The sequence below is a fragment of the Crocuta crocuta genome, unplaced genomic scaffold (assembly GCF_008692635.1).
Source record: "Crocuta crocuta isolate KB4526 unplaced genomic scaffold, BGI_CrCroc_1.0 scaffold176, whole genome shotgun sequence".
In the NCBI taxonomy this organism is placed as follows: Eukaryota; Metazoa; Chordata; class Mammalia; order Carnivora; family Hyaenidae; genus Crocuta; species Crocuta crocuta.
In genome coordinates this window covers 8,573,634-8,594,647 of record NW_027531905.1, presented here as the reverse complement: position 1 = coordinate 8,594,647, position 21,014 = coordinate 8,573,634, and the positions used below count along the sequence as shown (strand labels likewise).

The 21,014-nt window shown below is 36.0% G+C and overlaps 1 protein-coding gene across 1 annotated transcript in view; it reads right to left on the bottom strand.

Moving 5' to 3' along the window:
* Positions 1-21,014, bottom strand: part of SOX5 (SRY-box transcription factor 5) — a 550,850-nt gene that overhangs the window by 89,273 nt on the left and 440,563 nt on the right. The window contains exon 8 of the mRNA XM_077774502.1: positions 15,718-15,803. Coding sequence (XP_077630628.1) covers positions 15,718-15,803 — 86 coding nt within the window. The remainder of the gene's footprint in view (positions 1-15,717; positions 15,804-21,014) is intronic.

Genomic DNA, 21,014 nt, shown 5'->3' with positions numbered 1-21,014 from the left:
TATAATTCTTAAACACTTGGGCCCTTCGTCCCAAGAAAGATGCAGGAAAAAGTGACAATTTGCTAGCACTGTAGATTATAAAGATTTTTGAAAACATTATAAAATGCAGACCTGGTCTTTCTGTATCTCCAGTATCTCCACATGGGTGTAAAAAATGAATTACAAATGGTTTGAGTGTGCAGGAGACCAGCTAGTCAGGGGTTACCACCCACCATTTGAGATAATAGGAGTATAAAGTACTGATAGTAGACTATTAAATAAACAAGGTGAAAAGCAGTTCTTTCCATTTCTGCTGATGCTAAGAAACCAATTGTGCTGTACTTTCTTAGTATAAAATAATGAGTAGTGCTTTCACATCTACATGTTTCCTTTCTAAGAGAACTCACGTTTCTTTCCCAATCTAGGAAGCATAGTTTGAAAATATACCAATTCTAATGGGAGAGAGGGTAAAAACAGGACTGTTTCAACCGCTGGTGTTCTGGTCTAAACGGAAGCCTCTATCATTGGCATATTTGGCTTTATTAATAGAGAAGATGAATAAGGTAGGATCTTCTGAGATAATTTAGAATGTTATGAATTCTATTTAGACCAAGAGAAAAAAGGCCCAGTTATATTTTCCTCTGATAGTTTCCATCCTTGCCATTTGAATATTCCTAATTCCGATTTCTGATGCCTCTGCTCATATCTAGATTACTTCTGTAACTGTTTAGCCAAGAAGCAAGTACGTCCAAAAAAGATAATTTCCTCAGTTTTTCACTGTTGTGGGAGAACAAAATGGCAGTCAGAGGCTCAGATCTTGATAAATGAGAAGAGGAGAAAAGACCTGAAGAAAAGATCAGAGTGGGAGAAAGCGATAGAGAAGGATTAACAGAGGGGGGTGGCTAAGAGCCTGAGAGGAAAAGTTAAATGAAGAGAAGAAGAAAAAAAAAGAGACACAAAAGCGAAAACAAAAGAGAAAGATTTCCAAGAAACAGGAACAGAAAGGCCGATTTTTAACTTTTTAAAAACAATATTTATTTATTTATTTTGAGAGAGAGAGAAAGAGAGAGAATCCCAAGCAGAATCCCTGTGAGGCTCAATCCCATACAACACAAGATCATGACCTGAGCAGAAATCAAGAGTAGGATGTTCACCTGGCTGAGCCACCCAGGCATCCCAGAAAGGTAGATTTTTTAGGACTAGGTTCCTATTTTAGAACCTAAAGACAAAAAAGTTGGAAGTGTCCAAACACTGTGGCTGTGTAATTAAAAAATGACAGTATTCCGACTGCTGCTATTGAAGTTATATGAAATTGTTATTTATTTGTTTCTAGATAGTTCTTCTTGTCTTGTGTGTAAATATGCTGTTAGTTTATCTATTGGGTGATCTAGCACTGATCTGACCTGCTCATCTTTCTTCTCATTCCATGGAGCTATAATAGGAATAAATAAAACTTTCTTGCCTAATTGGACCTTCAGAGTTAGCTTGATTATTTTCAAGTGTCTAAAGCATTTCTTTTCAATGTCTCAGATCAATAACTGCCTCATTGCCCTTCTCTCATGTTTTCCTTGACAGCACATGAATAAATGTGTCCATGAATCAGAGAAGTCCACCTGTGAGGTGCAAAGTTTCCTTCTGGCAATTTCTGTTACTTTCACTCATGCTTTTTTTGCTTCATTTTTTCCCTCCTCCATTACATATAGGTAGGACAACTAGAGGTAGGACAGTAATACGCACTTTATAAATAAGAAAACTTGAGTCATAGTAGATTAATTGATTCAAGACCAGACGCTGCATAGCTACAAAGGCAGGCTGAGACTAGAACCCTTATTTGTTGAGCAATATGGGTGGTTAGGGGGATCATGATAGTTAGATCAGCTATGCCCCAACTATCTATTCTTATGCCTAACTATCCATGTTGTAAAACTCTTTCATTGTAATGAACACTACAACTTTTCAGTAGCACAGCCCTTCAAAAGGAAAAGATTGTTCCTTTCCCAAATGATTGCTAGTGCCAGAAAAGCTCTAGTAATTCATGTGGAACGAAAACATTAGAGAGATAGATTCTATTTATTTTTAGGAAGAACTGAAATATAGGTTTCTTGCAGTATTACACACAGAAGAAAGGTTTTTATTTTGAAAATGTATTTTATTTTCATAAAGACATTCTGCTTGCATCAAATACTTGGATAAAGATGGATTTCTCCAATAACCATACTCCTTACTGTAAGACATAATTGCTATATCCTAGACAATTACTTGCTAACTTAAATTACAAAATAATTTGTTAGGCTCATTTCTGACCATTGGAAATACTTGAACCTAGGTGATAATAATGAGGATGATAGCAGCTAAAGATGGCTGACTACTTATGCTATGCTAAACATTTTGTCTCCCATCCAACTACTAACCAGGCCCGGCCCCGCTTAGCTTCTCTGAGATCAGACGAGATCAGGTGCATTCAGTGTGGTATGGCTGCAGACCTAAACATTTTGTATGTAGTATCTCATTTAAGCCTTTACACTAGCTTTGCCATGTAGAAACAATATTAGCAAATTTCACACGTGACGAAACTAAGAGGTATTGCATAACTTGACCAAAGACACACCTAAACAAGGTCTCTCATAAAACTGAAGCCCATAACCCATTACACAGTAGATACCATTTGCATATTATTTATTTGTTAGATTTATTTTAATATTTAAAAATATTTAAATAAAGTTTGGGGAACACGTTTAACAGAAAGGAGAAAAAACAGCTAAAGCCATTCAAGTCATCTAACTAATTACTATCCCATACACTAGTAAATAGCTACAATGCAAAGGCTGAATCTGTGACAGGATATTTTATAGTTTCATAATGTATTTGATGCTAGCTTGTGTCTAAGGTGACACTAAAACATCCAAACTTAAGATTGCTCTGGAAATAAACCAGTTAAAAGATGAATCAGGGGCATCTGGGTGGCTCAGTCGGCTAAGTCTCTGCCTTCAGCTCAGGTCATGATCTCACATTCATGGGTTCAAGCCCCGCATCGGGCTCTGTGCTGACAGCTCAGAGCCTGGAGACTACTTCAGGTTCTGTGTCTCCCTATCTCTCTGCCCCTCTCCCTCTCATGCTCTCTCTCTGACTCAAAAATAAATAAAACATTTAAAAAAGAAAAGATGAATCAAATGAAGAAGGAATAAAAATGAAGACACATAGGGCCTTAGCTTTTATTGTTTGTTTGGTTAAATGTCTTGGCATAACTTCTATATTAATCAAATGGTTTAGGTGTATGATTTTTAATAACTTAATATTCCTTTAAAACTAAAGACCTAAATTTAGAGGGAAACTAATCATATAAAAAAATAATGTGTGCACATACTTGAAGTGGCAGAATTGTAGGGCATGGTATAAATTTCCAATGGAAACTTGTTATCTTAAAACAACTACTATAGATAGACAACACTGGCTATCGTTCTGCCTCATTCCTAAAAGGAAGTAATTGCAATTTTCACTATCACTAGTACTTTTTTTCCATTCTATGTTGAAAAAGTTTTAATAATCTAAAAGGAAGAGACTGCTGTTGTAATTTTCATGTTGGAGGCATTAATTATGCTGGCCCAATGCTCATGCAGCAAATCATCTGGGAGCATACTTTGAATCTATTCCTCCATTTCTTCCTGTCTACTTCCTTTATCCAAACAGTAGCTAGGTAAGAGAAGGAGTATGACATTAAGGTAAAGGTCAGGATTAAGAAATATGAAATAATTAAGGGTTCATTTCCCTCCTCCTCCCCCTCAGTTTGGCAGGACATTATTGAGAAACTTCCACAGGAAACACCATATTTGAAATATATGGGACTGGCTTACATTTTTGATCTGAAGGAAGCGAAAAGGGCTCTATTTTCAAGTCTCCTGAAGATATTTGCCAACCATACACAGCTCAATATTGTAATGTGGTTTTTCTCCTTGGTCTTTCTCTCTCAGAACAGTTCTTTCATGACTACAAAATCTTATCTGCATGATTATATAATCATCTTTGAATACTATCTTTCTTCTAAGAAGCAAATAAAATATCAACAAGACTTGTGATGTAAACAATCCCACTTTGAACCTTCTATGAACAAATAGATATGAAACAGCATGCTTCTCTGTTGTTTTGTTTTCTGAATTCCTTGATCTTTCAATAGCTTTTCACAAAAGAATTAATTCACAGAGCACAATCACTGAACTCAGCAAAATGAAAGCAATTCAGAAGGTTGCCATTGTTACTAATATGCAAATCCTACCCATTGTTTTATTCATCCTTAATTTAATAGTCTAAGAGCAAAAACAGCAATCTTTCTCCTTCCTTTATACAAAAAAAAACCCTTAAAAATAATATATATGAATATATGAGTTTATTTTTAAGGATACCATAGTAAAATGGGAAGAAAGCTAGATTTAGCTTTCAGTTGCTAGGAATCCAGGTGGTATACTTCTGTTAATATTGGATTTAGCCAGGTCACCACTTAAGAGTCCAAATGGCATCATCAGTAAAATGGACTATAAGAATGGTTTTCAAATTTTGTTTTAGCAGCAGATTCTTTCATTCAAACAATCTTAGCCTGTATAGTTCAATTTATAACACATAAAAAAGTGAATAGTATCGTTTGGGGTGCTTGAAACTACTTGGATTCTTGTGAATAGTTTGAAATAACATTTTTCAATGAATGGTCTCTGGGGTCCTTTCCACTTCAAATATACTTCATAGGGCAGGAGGTTTTATGACTTTCTTCAAGTTTTACTCCACTTTCACACTGCATTCATTCTTTTAAATTTCAGGCTCCTCTATAATCCATTAAGAATTCTTAATTGACTCATCTTTGCATTCCTTAGCTGAAGAGCTTACAAAGAATAAATATTTGCTGAGTAAATAAAATTTTCAGAATACTGTGGGGTTTATAAAAATAATTTGCTTCCACATTAAAGTTTGAAACTATAGGAATTGTTTTCTTAAAGAAAGTCATAAAAAGTTTCTAAATTTTCTAAGATTTATATGGGAAATAGTTTAGTATCTATAAACAACAGAAGAGTAGAATAAGAGTAAATATTTTATTAATATATCTCAACAAAGGACTATAACCTTTGAAGGGTGATACCAGAAAATATCTTTTATATCATTTATCTAAAAATGCATATTATATTAAAGGCATCCATGTAAATAACTCATTTTAAATAGTATAAGGTATTTATTCAGAACAGTTGTGGTCAGCTCATAGAGACAATTTATTTGCATTATACCCATGGAAAAATAGGACTCAACAGGAGGCATTTTTATTTTTATTCTTTAACTTTTTAAATGTTTATTTATTTTTGAGAGAGAGAGACAGAGAGTGAGCGCTCGAGCGCGCACGTGCATGACTAGGGGAGGGGCAGAGAGAGAGGGAGACACAGATTCTGAAGCAGTCTCCAGGCTCTGAACTGTCAGCACAGAGCCAGATGCTGGGCTTCAATTCAGGTACTGCAAGATCATGACCTGAGCGGAAGTTGGATGCTTAACCCACTGAGCCACCCAGGTGCCCCAGGCATTATTTTTATTTTATAGATATAAAAACTGAGACAAAGAATGAGCAATAGCAAAATGCAGAACATTATACTCCAAGTAACCTCTCATATTTTGGTGGGATAAGTAAACTCATTGCTACCCATAGATTCTTGTGATGGGTCTTAAAATGTACCACACAGGGGAATATAAGTATTTTCTCATAAATAAGATGATATGCCTAAATTTTACTAACTTGCTTTACCTGCTGACCTGAAAAGTAAATGCTCATAAGATAAGTCTTCCAAATTCTAATTTGTGAGATGGACTTTTAGCAATAAATAGTTTCAGGAGCTCCTCAGTGGCTCAGTAGGTTAAGCAACAGATTCTTGATTTCGGCTCAGCTCATGATCCCAGGGTTACAGGATCGAGTCCCGCATAGAGCTTCATGCTGACAATGTGGAGCCTGCTTGGGTTTCTCTCTCCTTTTCTCTCTCTGTCCAACACCCCCCCTCAAAATAAATAAACATTAAAAAATTTTTTAAATAGTTTTAATTTCAATGAATAACAGTTATTAAACAACTAATAATACCAAGCATTTACTCTCACCTAGCACATAGTATTTGATAAAAAGGAGTTAACACTATTTCCTCCCACACACTTTATATATGTTACCTCATTTAATCCTCTCAAAAAGATATTATTTATGCCCACATTATACAGACAAAAAGATAAGGCATGAGAAGTTATGTAACTTGCCCAAAGTCACAGAGCTAGTGAATAACAGAATAACAGTTCTTTAAGGCACGGATGGCTGAAGGTACTATACTTTTAACCATTATGTTACAATGCCTCTCATTAAGCAATAGTGCTTCTTAAGATATTAATCTAAATATAATGCCTTAATATAATAAAAATTTTTGCTTTAGTCTTTATGTTTTCTAATTATACCCTGCTGAGAGACTAAATTTTTCTGAGTATAATTAATTAACTACAAAGACTTCTGTCCTATGTTTACCAGCTGTAGGTAAGGCAATTTACATATTCCAGTTGCATGCTTTGAGACTTTGCCATGGTAAAGAATGGATAATATTCAACAGTTTTCTCGTACCAACAAACCTTAGTATTTGTTCCTCTTAAGAGGCATCTGTCTTCATTGGGGTTCTTTAGGGTCAAGATTCTTATTGGTCCTATTAAGGCAATTATGTGAAATACTACTCCTAACGTTGAATTTGTCCTCATAAAAGCTTCCTTGAATAAATTAAAGAATGCCCATAATATAAGGTCTACTGAAGAATAAATTTCTAATATAAATATGATCTGTGAATCTGAAAACTGTTAGTTGCTCTCTCTCTCTTATATATATAGTCAAGACTAGAAAATGGAGTAGTTTTTGTTTTTCTCAAAAAAATGAAAAATCTATACACTTTTTAAAATTTTAATACATTGATATTGTTCCTAGGACTGGATGATCTGCTGTTGGCCTTGGGCCTCACAAATCCTTTTATGTATGGTAATTAGTCACAAAACATTTCAGAGTAACCTAAGTATATTTTGATTACGAGAACACAGAATGCCATTGAGTAATGGACACTGACTGACTCGTGACCAGAAAATCTGGCACTGACGAATAGTTGTATTACTTTAGTGTATGGCGATGATGGGACTTCAAATACAATGTAAAGTTTAGCGTTTATTTGATTGGCCATTACAATAAAATGGGTACCGTGGAAAAGCACACATGTACTAATGTTTCTGTTAGCATGTAATGAGACACCATGAAGCTGCTGGAAACAAGGAAATACAGAAATAGCATGAAAAGACACTGCTCATACTGTCTCTATTGTCCAAATGTCAAAACAGCTCCCGGGAACCCCAGGGGTGGTTAATAAGTATGGAAGTAGTTCCTACCAGGTTCTTCCTTAAAGGAGATTCTTGAACACTGCTGGGTTCGGCGTCTAGGCCATATGGGCTTGGAAAAGTCAGAGAAAATGCTGGCTGCACTTTTTCAGGCCTATTTGCATATGTTCTTTAGTATGCAGGATGTCTCTGTATATAATTTAATTGTTGGGTTTTTTTGCCTCTATTAATACATATGCAAATGACTCACACTTGCAGCTGTGCTGTATTAATCATATGTGTGCTTCTGTCTGTCTGCCCTGCAGGCTTAGGGTCAAAGGGAGAGGCAAAGAGGGAATTCGCTCTTTTAACCTGCAAGAAATCTCACTCATGCAGACAGAAGTCCAACAGCACACAGCACACCAGGGTTGCGGCTGAAATGAGAAGTTGAGCATTTTTCACCCTGTATGAACATGACAGTGACCTAAAAGTTATGCTGTATAATACAGTATGTAGGTAGGTAAAGAGGAATACCATCCTTGTAACTAATTCTTTCAATAAGAAGGTAAAAAATCCTCACATCCAGACCTCTCCATATGGTTATTTCTCCCTTATTGATTTTCTGGATGTTTCTCTTGGTCAGACACATAAAGCCATGCTCAGTCACTTCCAGTGTTCTGGGAAATATGAAGCATTTATCTGTGTCCTGTCATAATTATTGACCTCCTTTGGAGACTGGCAGGAGGTTGATAAAAAGATGAACTTCAGTTTTTTATCCATGTCTGCCTTGATGTTACTGTCTATCAGATAGAAGCCTAAGCCATTTCCACTAGGACTTCCATGTACCTCTGATAGCTATGAAAAACGATTGATTTCCGTTGATATTTTGTATGATTCATTCTCGAACGTGATTACGTGTCATCTCTCATTTTCTCAACCCCAGAGAATGCATGTTAGTGATAATACTGGTTACTGGAATGATAGCCCCATGAGATTTCAATCGTGGCAACTTGAAAGTTTGAGGCTTTATTCCAAAAATTTCATGATGAATTTAAAAAATGATCCCACTGAATTCATTAAAACGTTTCATTAATTCAGGAAAATGTCTTGAATGAATGCTACTTGCTTGAGTAAAATATTACCATCCAAGGATAATCTCAATGTTTTTTCCTTTGCTTATCACTATTAATCATTGGTTGGAGTTGACATTTTTGGCTTCCTATAGGTAGAGCAGGTGGCAACCATCTTTTGGCCAACACAAGTACGGTATTTATAAAGTGAGAAATAAATGAATAAATATTGCCTTCTAATTTCAAATCTTAGAAGCCTAGCTAAAAAATAGAAATAGTTCACTAGATTATAACTATTACTATTAAAAAACTCATGATGCCCATTAAGTAAAATGCAAATTAATGACAACGACTATGAGGAACAAATGTCAGATGGACTGTTGCCATTATTTGGTTTTATTAATTAGAAATGGATGGCTTACTTAGCTGATTTTATTCAGTCACGAACATCCCAAAGATTCAAAGTGTAACTTTATTTGGCTTAAATAATTATCCTCACTTTTTGAAACTGAAATGAAGCTATATTAGCTTTCTATGTACATGAATCCTCTAAAAGGAGACAGTATCAGGATACGAAAAACATCTTTGGCTCTTGAAAGAAAAACACAGGTAGTTTGAGGAGGAAGAGGAAATAAAAAAAAAAAACAAGAAAAGGAAAGGGAGGAAATAAACTAAAAGGGTAAACCCAGAATATGATATTGCCAATTAGATAGTTACTATCTTGATAATACACTCTTCTGTTATTTAGAAATCACTTACTTTAGTGTTGTGTGGCAGGGTGCGCCATAATTGAGTCAAAGTACCTCCAGCAGTTCATATTCTTATACATACATATACATACGAGTATGTATATTCTGTACACACATTCACAAACAATACAAGAATAATCTAAGGTTAAGATGTTTGGTCTGTTTTGTGTGTATAAATTCTAATTACTTTAAAGGAATAACATAAACTGGAAGAAATGCTAAAATACATTCTTTATGCAGCAGCCCAAGGCTATGATGAGATAAAAGAAGGAAGGAACAGAAGAGATAGTGTTAGGAATTTCTCATATACTAAGAACCTTCAATAGGGGCTGAAAAATATAAAGTTCCCAGGTCTTTTTTTTTTTTTTTTAAGGTTTTATTTATTTCTAGGAGCGAGAGAGAGAGACAGCGTGAGCAGGGGAGGGTCAGAGAGAGAGGGAGTCACAGACTGAAACAGGCTCCAGGCTCTGAGCTGGCAGTCAGCACAGAGCCCGACGCGGGGCTCGAACCCACGAACCGCGAGATCATGACCCAAGCGAAAAGTCGGATGCTTAACCGACTAAGCCACCCAGGCGCCCCTGCCTTGTTATATTATTAAAAATGATTATGACCCCTAACTCATGACAGTTTCTTTCATTTTGTAAATATATATTGAGCACCAGCTATTGGCTAGGCATTAATCTGAGCACTTGAGATACATTATTGAACAATAATAACAAAAATGACAGTCCCTGCTCTGGTGAAGCGTACAGAATATTTGGAACAGACAGACAATAAATAAGGAAAATAAGTAAGTTTTATAGTATGTTTAAAGATGACGAGTGCTACAGGGAAAAAAAGAAGAATAAGGGAAATAGAAGAAGATGTGGAATCTCTGGCGGAGTTATTTTGTGATTTAAAAAGGTTATTTAGGGTAGGTATCTCAGAGAGATGTCATTAGAGTAGATTCTTGTTTTTTAAATTTTTTAAAAAGTTTTACTTATTTTTGACAGAGAAAGAGCATGAGCAGGGGAGGGGCAAAGAGAGAGGAAAACACAGAATCTTAAGCAGGCTCCGGACTCTGAGCTGTCAGCACAGAGCCAGATGCTGGGCTCGACCACATGGACCCCTGAGATCACGACCTGAGGCGAAGTTGGATGCTTAACCAACTGAATCACCAGGTGTCTTAGAGTAGATTCTTCAATGAGGTGAGAGAATGAGTCTTCCAGGCAGAGGGAAGAACATTTCAGGTAGAGGGACAGCTAATCTAAAAGTCTAAGGTGGGAGCTGGGAGCATGCCTGGGCAACTCAAGGGATAGCAAAGCCTTTAGTGTAGTTGGGGCAGATCGAATAAGGTGGTATGGAGCAAAACTGTTATAAAAATATTTTTTTTTAATACAAGTAAGGAAAATATTGTAGTGATAACCATGGTACTAGGCATGGAATGTTTTTCTAAGGTTATTTTGTGAAAAGAGAGTAGGTTTTTTATTATAAAATTTTAATGTATATCTCACTGAATTCAAAATACTAGTTTTTTTTTTCTTCCACAAGCCAATGACGCCTTTGGAGTTTGTAATTTGCTGTTGTCTTTCTTAAAGGATGAAAATAAATTTATATTGAAAACTAATCATTAATATTCAGCTTAATTCCAATATTATAAAGCATAATAACTCTTTGAGCAAGGTAGATACCTAACTTATTATAAGTGTGATGTTAAGATTCATTTTTCACCCTTTCATATAATAGATATTCAGTTCATAAAATAATTCAAGCACTTGGTTAAGTGCAAATGATGGTGAGTCACTGTCTTCATAGATCTTGCCATCTGGTAGAAGCCAGAAAGTAGAATTTAAAACTTTTTCTATAAGTGCTATGAGAGGGAAATACAGTGTGATCTTGAAGCATATAAGAGCTACATTAATCTAGACCTGGGGACAAGGAAATATTCCTTTAGAAAGTGATGTTTTAAATTGTAACCTGAAGGAAATAGCAGTTGGCTTGGTAAAGGTGGTGGGGTAATGGGGTTCCAGGAAGGGGAAATACCACATGTAAAGGTCCAGATAACCTGAAAACACTAGGGAGTCATTTAAGGTCTTTAAATAAGAGAAGGATATGATCAGATTTCCTAAGATCAGAAAGATTATTCTGATAGAGTAGAGAGAACACTAGCGGGGGTAAAATGAAGACAGAAGACCAGTTCAGGGGGTATTGTGGTAAATTAGGCAACCAATCAAAGTAGTCTGACAGAAGGGTAAATAATAGGTAAGATGGAAAAAAAGAAAAAAAGGATAGATCCTCGATGTATTTATTAGGTGGGATGCACAGATGGTGAATGAACAGGTGTAGAGGAAGTAGAGGAAGAGGAGACAAAGATAGCTCTCATGTTCTAGTTTGAGCAATAGATGGAATGGAGCCATTTGCTAAGACCAGAGGATGAGCAGGTCTTGGGCCAAGAAAGAGAACTGGTAAGTTCTACTTTGTACTCAGCTTATGCTGTCTGTAAACACCTATAAATTTCTTCTTGACACTCAACAAATAGTTGTCTATATGGATCTGAGGCTCAGGAAAGACTTTTTTTTTAATGTTTTTAATTTATTTCTGAGAGACAGAGAGAGAGAGAGAGACAGCATGAGCAAGGGAGGGTCAGAGAGAGAGAAAGACACAGAATCCGAAACAGGCTGCAGGCTCTGAGCTGTCAGCACAGAACCCAACGCGGTGCTCAAACCCACAAATGGTGAGATCATGACCTGAGCCGAAGTCGGACGCCCAACCGACTGAGCCACCCAGGTGCCCCAGGAAAGACTTAAAAAGCAGAAGAAACAGACAAATATCTCATTATAAAAGCATTAAATAAATAAAGTGGTACCTTGCCACAACATGTTAATTTGTGTACTTTATATTGTTATTTTTTCTGTATAAAAAATAAATACATCACAATGCTTAGACTACTTCAACTGCTCCTAATGTATATAGTAAGGTGATTTAAAAATGTAAGGTGTATTTTATTACATAGCAAGAACTTCACTATTTTATCCACGGACATGCAATAATATTTAAGTTAAAGTGGCTGCATTTAAAACACGTCACTTTGCTCATCTTTTAAAATAACTGTACTTTTCTTTATTCTTTCTTTAAGAAAGATCTTGGTTTTGTGATTCTATCATCCGAGTATTAACAATAACAGGCAAAGGCTGTCTTAAAAGAAAACACAAATGGTAGGCAAGCAAAGTCCATCATGAGTAGGAATATATTTATAGTGTCCGTTCTTAGATTGAGATGTTCAAAAAGAGGGGCTTGAGTTAACATATGTCTGTGTAAAGAGGGATGAAAGATGCAGTCTAAGTCAGATAGCTGCCCATATGAATCTGGTTACTTCTTTCACCCCTGTGATGCATAAAGAGTATTTGTAATAGTGCCAATTCATCAGCAATATTGTTATAATTTGGTTAGCAGGTTACTGAGTTAGCAAATGTCCTAAGAGGAGCAATGCCTCCAAAGGGAGATGTTTCCTGTACTTGGAGAAACAAATATAATTGTTTAAGAGTCATGGATTTTGGACTCTGTGATCCAATTCTTCTTTATCAAATAAGAACTTAACTATACATAACATAAAGTGTTGTAATAAGAATGAAACAAGTTAATCCTTGCAAAAGCCTTACCAAAGAAGCTAGCAGAAGAAGAATCTGGGACTATTGAAAGAGAATCCTAGTGATTGAAAAGGACCTGACACTTATGGGGATGAGCACTGAGTGTTATGTGGAAACTAATTTGACAATAAACTATTTGTAAAAAAAAAAAAAAAAAAAAGAAAAGGACCTGGAAGGAATGAGGTCTACTAACAATATTATTAAGGGCTGGGAAATGGAGATCTGATGGCATATAAATAAAAGCAGAGTCTGAAGAAAATTAAAACTGTCTCAAACATTATACCCCACTGAAATGAAGCTTCTCAGAAATAGGTTTACAAGATTGAGGCAAATATTGGGCATTTGGGTTAAGACAAGACTTCTGACTAGGTACGGTAGTTAGCTTGTTTCTGATCCATCCGGCCAGGTCTGTTGGGAAGAATCAAATTTGGATGTTATCCTCAAGCGAGAGGAAGGAGAGTATTATAGGTCTCCTTTGCAGCTCTGGGGAATGCTGAATGCAAGGTTGGGGCCTGTGATTATTGTGTCAGGAATATGAGTCGACAAATCAGCTGGTGCAGAAACCTTTAGCAAAGGTGAGAGTCAGTCCACTTCAAAGAAAAGTCAGATAGTCTGCCATGACATATGTTTGAAATGTGTTTGCATTTGAGTAGCATTTTTATTTTTTTATTTTTAAATATTTTTATTTTATTTATTTCTAGGAGAGAGAGAGAGACAGCATGAGCAGGGGAGGGTCAGAGAGAGAGGGAGATACAGACTCTGAAATAGGCTCCAGACTCTGAGCTGGCAGTTAGCACAGAGCCCGACGCGGGGCTCGAACCCACTACGGCGAGATCATGACCTAAGCGAGAGTCGGATGCTTAACCGACTTAAGCCACCCAGGCGCCCCTTGAGTAGCATTTTTAAATCATGAGCAAAAAATTTGCATGTGTGTTTATGGATAAGTGTTTATTTTTTTAAGTTTTACTTAATTATTTTTAGAGAGGGAGNGAGAGAGAGAGAAAGAATCCCAAGCAGGCTCCACTCTGTCAGGCCAGAGCCTGATGCGGGGCTAGAACTCATGAATGGCAAGATCCTGACCTTAGCCAAAGACAGATGCTTAACTAACTGAGCTACCCAGGTGCCCCCGTATGTGTTTTACTAGTAGCTAATGGTTTACCACAAAAGTTTTGGATTATTAATTTTCCTGCTGTGCCACAGTGTTAGTTTACTGAGATCCTAACTAAAACTCATATATATGAATGGGTACAATGTCACTTATATAAAAAAAAAAAAGCTTTATTCTATGTATAGATCAAATTATAGTGAAAGCAAGAGCAAATGCATTTGGTGCCATTTCTTTGCTCTGAAAATAAATATTTTTAAGATCTTGGTATTTTAAGGAGATCTGACATATCATAAGGATGGAAATAACAGAATTTCAAATATCTTAATATCATCTCTGTAAGAAGAGAGGTTTGGATGGCTGCCTAACAAAGCTACTTTCTACTAGAATCGTACAGAGAAACATACTTGCCCCGGCTTCCTCTCACAATTAACCCAAGGGTGAGAGGAGACAAGAATGTCTAACTTGCTTTCAAAACAGACATCAGAAATCTCCAAAACTCCTATTTCTACATTCAAATATATTTCTGGATACACTTCCTTCTTCTTTTAATTTCACAACTCTTGTAAAGTTTTACCGATTGCAAGCACTTTCCCATATTGTCATTATTTCCCGGATGCCATTTCAAAGGATAACAAATGTTATGCTACTTTTATTGAGCCCTTGGCTCTAACACTTCCCAAGGTACTTCCAACTTAAAAAAACACTCACTCACACTGTAGCTTTTCGTGGAAAAGGTAGAATAGAAATGACCGTTATTAACCTCTGTAGAAAACAGTGTGTCTCGGCTCCTCCCGTGTTCTTCCTGTGAGATTCTACTGGTTTTTCAGAAACCCATCAGGTCTTCTGACAATCCCCTGTGCTGGCCAGATATATCTGTCTCTGAATGATACAATATAAAACTATTTTTCCTTATAGACTAAGATCATCTATCATGACACCGCACTTTTGTACATACAGGTTAAGTTTATTAAGCATAACTTAACTGGGTTTATATAGCTGGGTTTACAGATATACTGTGTCTCTCGGGCAAAGGAAAATATAAAACTTCTCACAGGGGTGACTGGTTCTATTATTAGATGATCTGTTAACCCCATTAATTGCATAACTATGATGTCCATAACAACAGAAGCTAGGGAAGATTTTGTAGGATGTTGTTTCAAAGATTTAAACAGTTAATGAAAGATACTTTTAATATAATATTATTAATATTCTTTTCAACTCCAGACACAAAATTTCTAAAATCACTTGGACATCTGGTAAAGTTATCACTGACACTCTTGAATACATGGGAATATGTATTCTTCAGGGCTAAAACAGTCTTTCTTGGGATGTCTGGATAAAGTTGTGCTCACTTTTGATTTACTTCTCTTTGCTTGCCCAACTGAGTTGGCATTAGCAGGAGAATAAAAAGACCTACAGAGTCAACAATACTGTGCATCTTGAACATTTTTTTAAATGTAATTTCTGTTAAGTTGACTTGATTCATAAGTATCTGTGAGTGTATGTCTCTGACACGTTATGTTCTTTTTATCTTGATGAGGACCATTCTGTGATGCAACTGTTTTACACAGTAATCAAAGCAAAACCAGAGCCCATTATGGTAACTGATACCAGCAATAAAAATTAACAGTAAGTTATCTGTAGTACAGAAAACAGGGCTACAAATGAAAAGAATCGACCACTCAGCTTCTGGTTGAGGACTGGGGCAAGAAAATTCAAAACCAAACAAAAAAAGTGTGAGACAAATACCACTAGTTAGCCTTATTTTGCTTTAACATGATAATAGCTGTTTGTGATATTTACTTAACCTTTGTCTCTTCTGCATTGTTTCCCCGACTTACCTGCAGTTGAAGCGGGCCTAAGCCTGGTGCTGCTGCGGCCGCAGCTGCCATGGTAGTTGGGATCAGCTGAACAGGGTAAGGGTCACCTAAGTAAGAGAAGAATAGAGGTGTCAGCACCTTTTATCTCCTCTCCACCTGCAAATTAAACTCCTGCATTCACTCCTTCCAAAAGCCTTCCTTTGTGTGCCTTGCTGGGGCCTAATGAAAAGCTCTATTGTGCAGCCTTTTCCTAACACTCTTTTCACAATTCTGGCTGAGAGAGGAATGTGAATAAAAGGCACAAGCAATTAAGGCGGAAACCTCATCCTTTTTTCATGATGTATTTAGGAAAATGGGAGGAAAAAGTGTGCATTGATCAGAAGGCTGCACTTTATAACACACACACACACACACACACACACACACACACACACACACACACCCCTAACAGTCTTGACATGAGCACATCAACTCGCAGCAAATTTAAAATGTTATTATAAAAGAAACTTAACTAAATTAAATTCTATTTTAACAGACTCAACTCTATAAAGATGTAAGCCAAACAGCTTATCTTCCGAATGCAAGATTATTGCCTTAATTCAAATAACCTCTTAAGTAGTGTCTTGCGGACAATTCCATTGTAAAGAAAACATTTTATGCATTTCTGTTATATAAAATACTGGTATCCTTATTATCTCGCAGATAAATGTTTATAAAAAACATTATGAAGAAAACAGAATATAGATGGTTTCTCTCTGGAGGGTTTCTGTTTGTGGTAATATCCGAAAAACCAAAATCTTCGTAATTCAACATTAAAGTTTTAATACACGTGATCTATAAAGTTATAGAGACACATACAAATATATATACATACATACAAATATAGAAGAGTAGAGTGTATATTTTGATGCAATTTTTTTCCATGTGGTAATGAAATATAATAGACTTTTTGCATAGAGCCCACTGATATGCTAACAGGTATATGTATTATTAGTATTTGAAATATGACAATAGTAATAAAAATAATTATAAGAACAATTTTCTAACATGGAAAAATATATTTTTAGTACTCTAATATGTGAAAATAGTTAATACATCCATTCCAAAATATTTGTTGAGTCTCTGTTATGTATCAAGTACTGCTCTCAATACTAGAAACAGAGTTTTAAAGAAGACTAACATGTAGAGGTGTGTTTACTGGGAATTTAATGAAGCTTAAGCTTTGGGGTTCTGGGAAGGGCCTCTAGCAGAGTGTTTAGAGGATCACATGCTTTTACATTTATCACTTTTTTACTTCGTTGTGATTTCTGTTTATAAATGAAAACTCTCATTTTCACTTGAGTACGTGTATTTGAAAATTATATGTATATAATTCAAATAATAATTATAAATAAATAATTACACATATTCTTTTTTAAATGTTTATTTATTTTTGAGAGACGGAGCATGAACGGGGAGGGGCAGAGAGAGAGGACAGAGGGAGACAGAATTTGAAGCAGGCCCGGGCTCTGAGCTATCAGCACAGAGCCTGATGTGGGCTCAAACTCACAAGCTGTGAGATCACGGCCTGAGCCAAAGTCAGGTGCTTAACTGACTGAGCCAGCCAGGCACCCTAATAATTACATAAATTCTTAAAGAGGACCCCAAAATTATATTTTTCAGGCTTCAAAATATTTGAATCTACATCTGCTGATCTGGTCTTCCCAGAACTTAGAGTTTAATGGGAGAAAAAAAAAATAAAGATAATTCAATGATTAGTAGAAAATACAATAACTGTTAAGATAGGGAAGTATATAACACTATGCCCTACACCATAGGTGCCTCAAAGCCAGTCTAAGAGATCAAAGATGGCCTTCAGGAAGAAGTTCGGTTTAATAAGCTGAAATCTGAATGAAGAGAAAGCTAGCCAAACAAGATAGAAAAAGAAGAGCTTTTCAGAAAGAAAAACCATATTCATGAAGACTCATAATCAAATGGGAATGTTCATTAAATAGCCCAGTCCCTGCTTTGCTGAAGTTTAGGGCCCAGGTAAACAAGTAGAGATAAATGAGACTGGAGAGGGTATCAGGGGCCAGATGTTGTCCAGCATTATAAACAATATTAAAGAATCTAAACTTCATTCTATAGGCTAATGAAAACTATGAATGTAGAAGAAGATGGGTTGAGTAAAATCACTTGGGTTAGAGGTTGGAAGCTATAATCAATAATAAAACGATCAGAACTCCATGTAACACATAATAATGGTCTGTACTGGGGTGATGATGTTAGGATAGAGAATGATGGGGAAAGTCAAGGGATAAAAAGAGGCAACACTGATGAAGCTTCATGACTGTGTACATGAGAGTAAGAGAGGACTCAGGTATGACTCTCGAGTTTTTCACTGAACAGCCACTGACTAGGGAGAGGTACTGCTTGCTTGGTTTGCAAACATAAATGAGAAGCAAGATTGCCAGGCTGGGCCTGGTGAGGAAGGGGGAGACAGCGGCATATAAATAATTCTATTTTGTAACTTAAGTTTGAAGTTACTATTAGATATCTGAGTAGAGATGTTGACTGTGGTACTTAGTACACCTGTCAGGATTTTAGGGGAGAAATTCATATTAGAGATGTAAATTTGAGAGTGGTCAGCATATATCTGGAATTTAAAGCTATAAGCCTTCATGAGACTATTTAGGAGTTAAGTGTAGATTTAAAAAATAGTTCTAAGGATTGGATTGTGGAATATGCTAATATTTATAGTCAGGGAGATCTACAACTAGCAGAAAAACTAAGGAGAAATAGAAACTTGATGTTCCAGAAGCTAAGTAAGGAAAGATTTTCAGAAAAAGTGTTTTTTTTTTTTTTTTTTTTCAGACCCTGGATTTAGTAATGCAGAAGTCATTGGTGACTTCTATTAGGGCACTCTCAGTGGAGTGGAGGGTGAGAAAGCCTAACTGGAGTGAGTGTGATCAACAGAAGGTGATTAAAAATAGAACTGGAGGCAGGAAGTGTAGACCCTTTCTTTTCAAAGTGAAGTTCTTGAAGAATAATAACAGTATCACCCAGGAGCTCCTTAGAAATGTAGAATTTCAACCCCTACCCCAAATCTACTTGGACAGGCAGTTTCTAAGATGGAACCCCCCAACGACTCCTACTTCTCTCCTTGTGTTTACATCCTTGTAATCTCCTACTCTTGAAGAGAAGAAGTCAAAGTGATGAGACATTACTTGTGGCATTGGGTTACAAGAAGATTCAGGTTTTGTCTTGTTTATCCTCTCCTTATCCCTACCCTCTCTATCTGTCTTGGACTAAGCAGCTATGTTGAGCTGCCCTAGAAAGAGGTTCACATAGCAAAGGAATGATGTTCTCAGCCAACAGCAAGCAAAGAGATGAGGCTTGCCAGCAGCCAAAGGAAGAAGCTTAGAAGCAGATTCTTCCTCAAGTCAAGCCTAGAGATGACTACAGTCCAGCCCAACACATTGATCACAACTATGTGAAAGATCTTGAGCCACAGGTTTCCAGTAGGGATGTGTTCAAATACATGTTCTGTTGTTATAAGCCATTAAGTTTTGGAAGAATTTGTTAAAGCAGCAAGTATATACCTTCTGAATTAGAATTTAAATTTTAACAAGAGTCCCAGATGATTTGTACTTATTTGAGAAGTGACGGAACAGACAATTCTACTGAGGTGTTTTGCAGTAGTTATTGGAGAACGTGTGGTCCAGGAAACCTTACTTAAAAGGTATATACTTGTAAAAGTTATAGAATGCTTGCATGCTAGTAAGAAATATCCAGTAAATAGAGAAAAAAACCCCACGAAAACATGACGATACAGGGGAGAGAGTGGACAACTGACTGACGTTACATGAATAAGGTTTTATTTACCATTTAGTATTTTTAATATCTAATCTAGAAAACACTATTTGAATTTATAAAGGAAAGGGAAGTTTAAACGTTTAAAAGCTGAATTTGTATTATGCAAACTAACAAAAATAACAAATATTATAGTATGACTATGAGAATAGGCAACTTAAATACTATAAAGGCAACTTAAAATACTATGTAATTTGTTTCTATTGCTCATTTAATCTATATAATCTTGAAATTAACTATAGCAAAAAGTACAGAGGCTGTCATGCTCTTCACAGTGATAAATCATTTTGTATAATTTAGTTACCCTGTTGCGAATTAATCAATTGATCAGCACTTACAACATCTACCATGTGACCAGAACTCCGCTGGGTTCTTTGGGAGACAAAAACAAAACAAACCTAGGTCTCTATCTACTACACATCCATCTTTTATAATGAAGTGAGAAAATAAAGGTGAAAATAAGAGTGAGCTTGGCCTTGAAGATTTGCAGGTAGAGGGCCAACAGACGTTTTAGGTAGGGTGAAACACATCAAAATATGTATGACATGCTGAAGTAATGGAGAGAAATCAGTTTACCTGATAGGTGATAGAATACAGTAGAGGGAAAAGAGGCTGAGGGGAAGGAGCTGGGAAACTTTCCATACCCCAGACCGGAGGATATTTGGATATAACATGGTGATGGATATGAAATAAAGTTTTAGTAAGTATCATTAAGAAGTTAGGTAGTAGGGGGCAAGTTTAAAAATGACTCTGAACCTAGGGGCATCTGGGTGTATCCCTGTCTATCTCTGCCACTCCCCTGCTTGCACTCTGTCTCTCTCTCTCAAAAATAGAACAAACATTAAGAAAAAAATGACCCCAGATCTCGAAGCTAGGGACAAAGACTTACTCATACATTTGTATTGATAGCAAGCACCTGCAGCAGTATTTTGGGCACTTCTAAATTACTATTACCTAATTGTTACATTTAAAGTTCATTTGATAATATTTGGATTATTCTATGAAATTTTTAAAATGCATATATTAGTATTTTATCTTTTATCATTTCATTTCATTTTCTAAATTCATTAATGCATATTAATGAATGAATATTATTTTTCCTTGGGATATATATGGATCTATTTGGATATATATACATGCAGTTGCTACTTGAACAGCACACGAGTGAGAAGTGCTGGCTCCCATGCAGTTGAAAATCCAGATATAACTTTTGACTGCCCAAGAACAGAAGGGCCCACTGTTGACTGAAAGCCTTACTGATAACATAAATAATCAGTTAACACATATTTTATATGTTATATTATTATATACTGCATTCTTACATTAAAGTAAGTTAGAGAAAGAAAAACAATAAGAAAATCATAAGGAAGTAAAAATATTTTTACAGTACTGTATTGTATTTATAAAAAAATCTGCATATAAGAAGACCCACACAATTCAAACCTTTTTGAATGTGTATATAAATT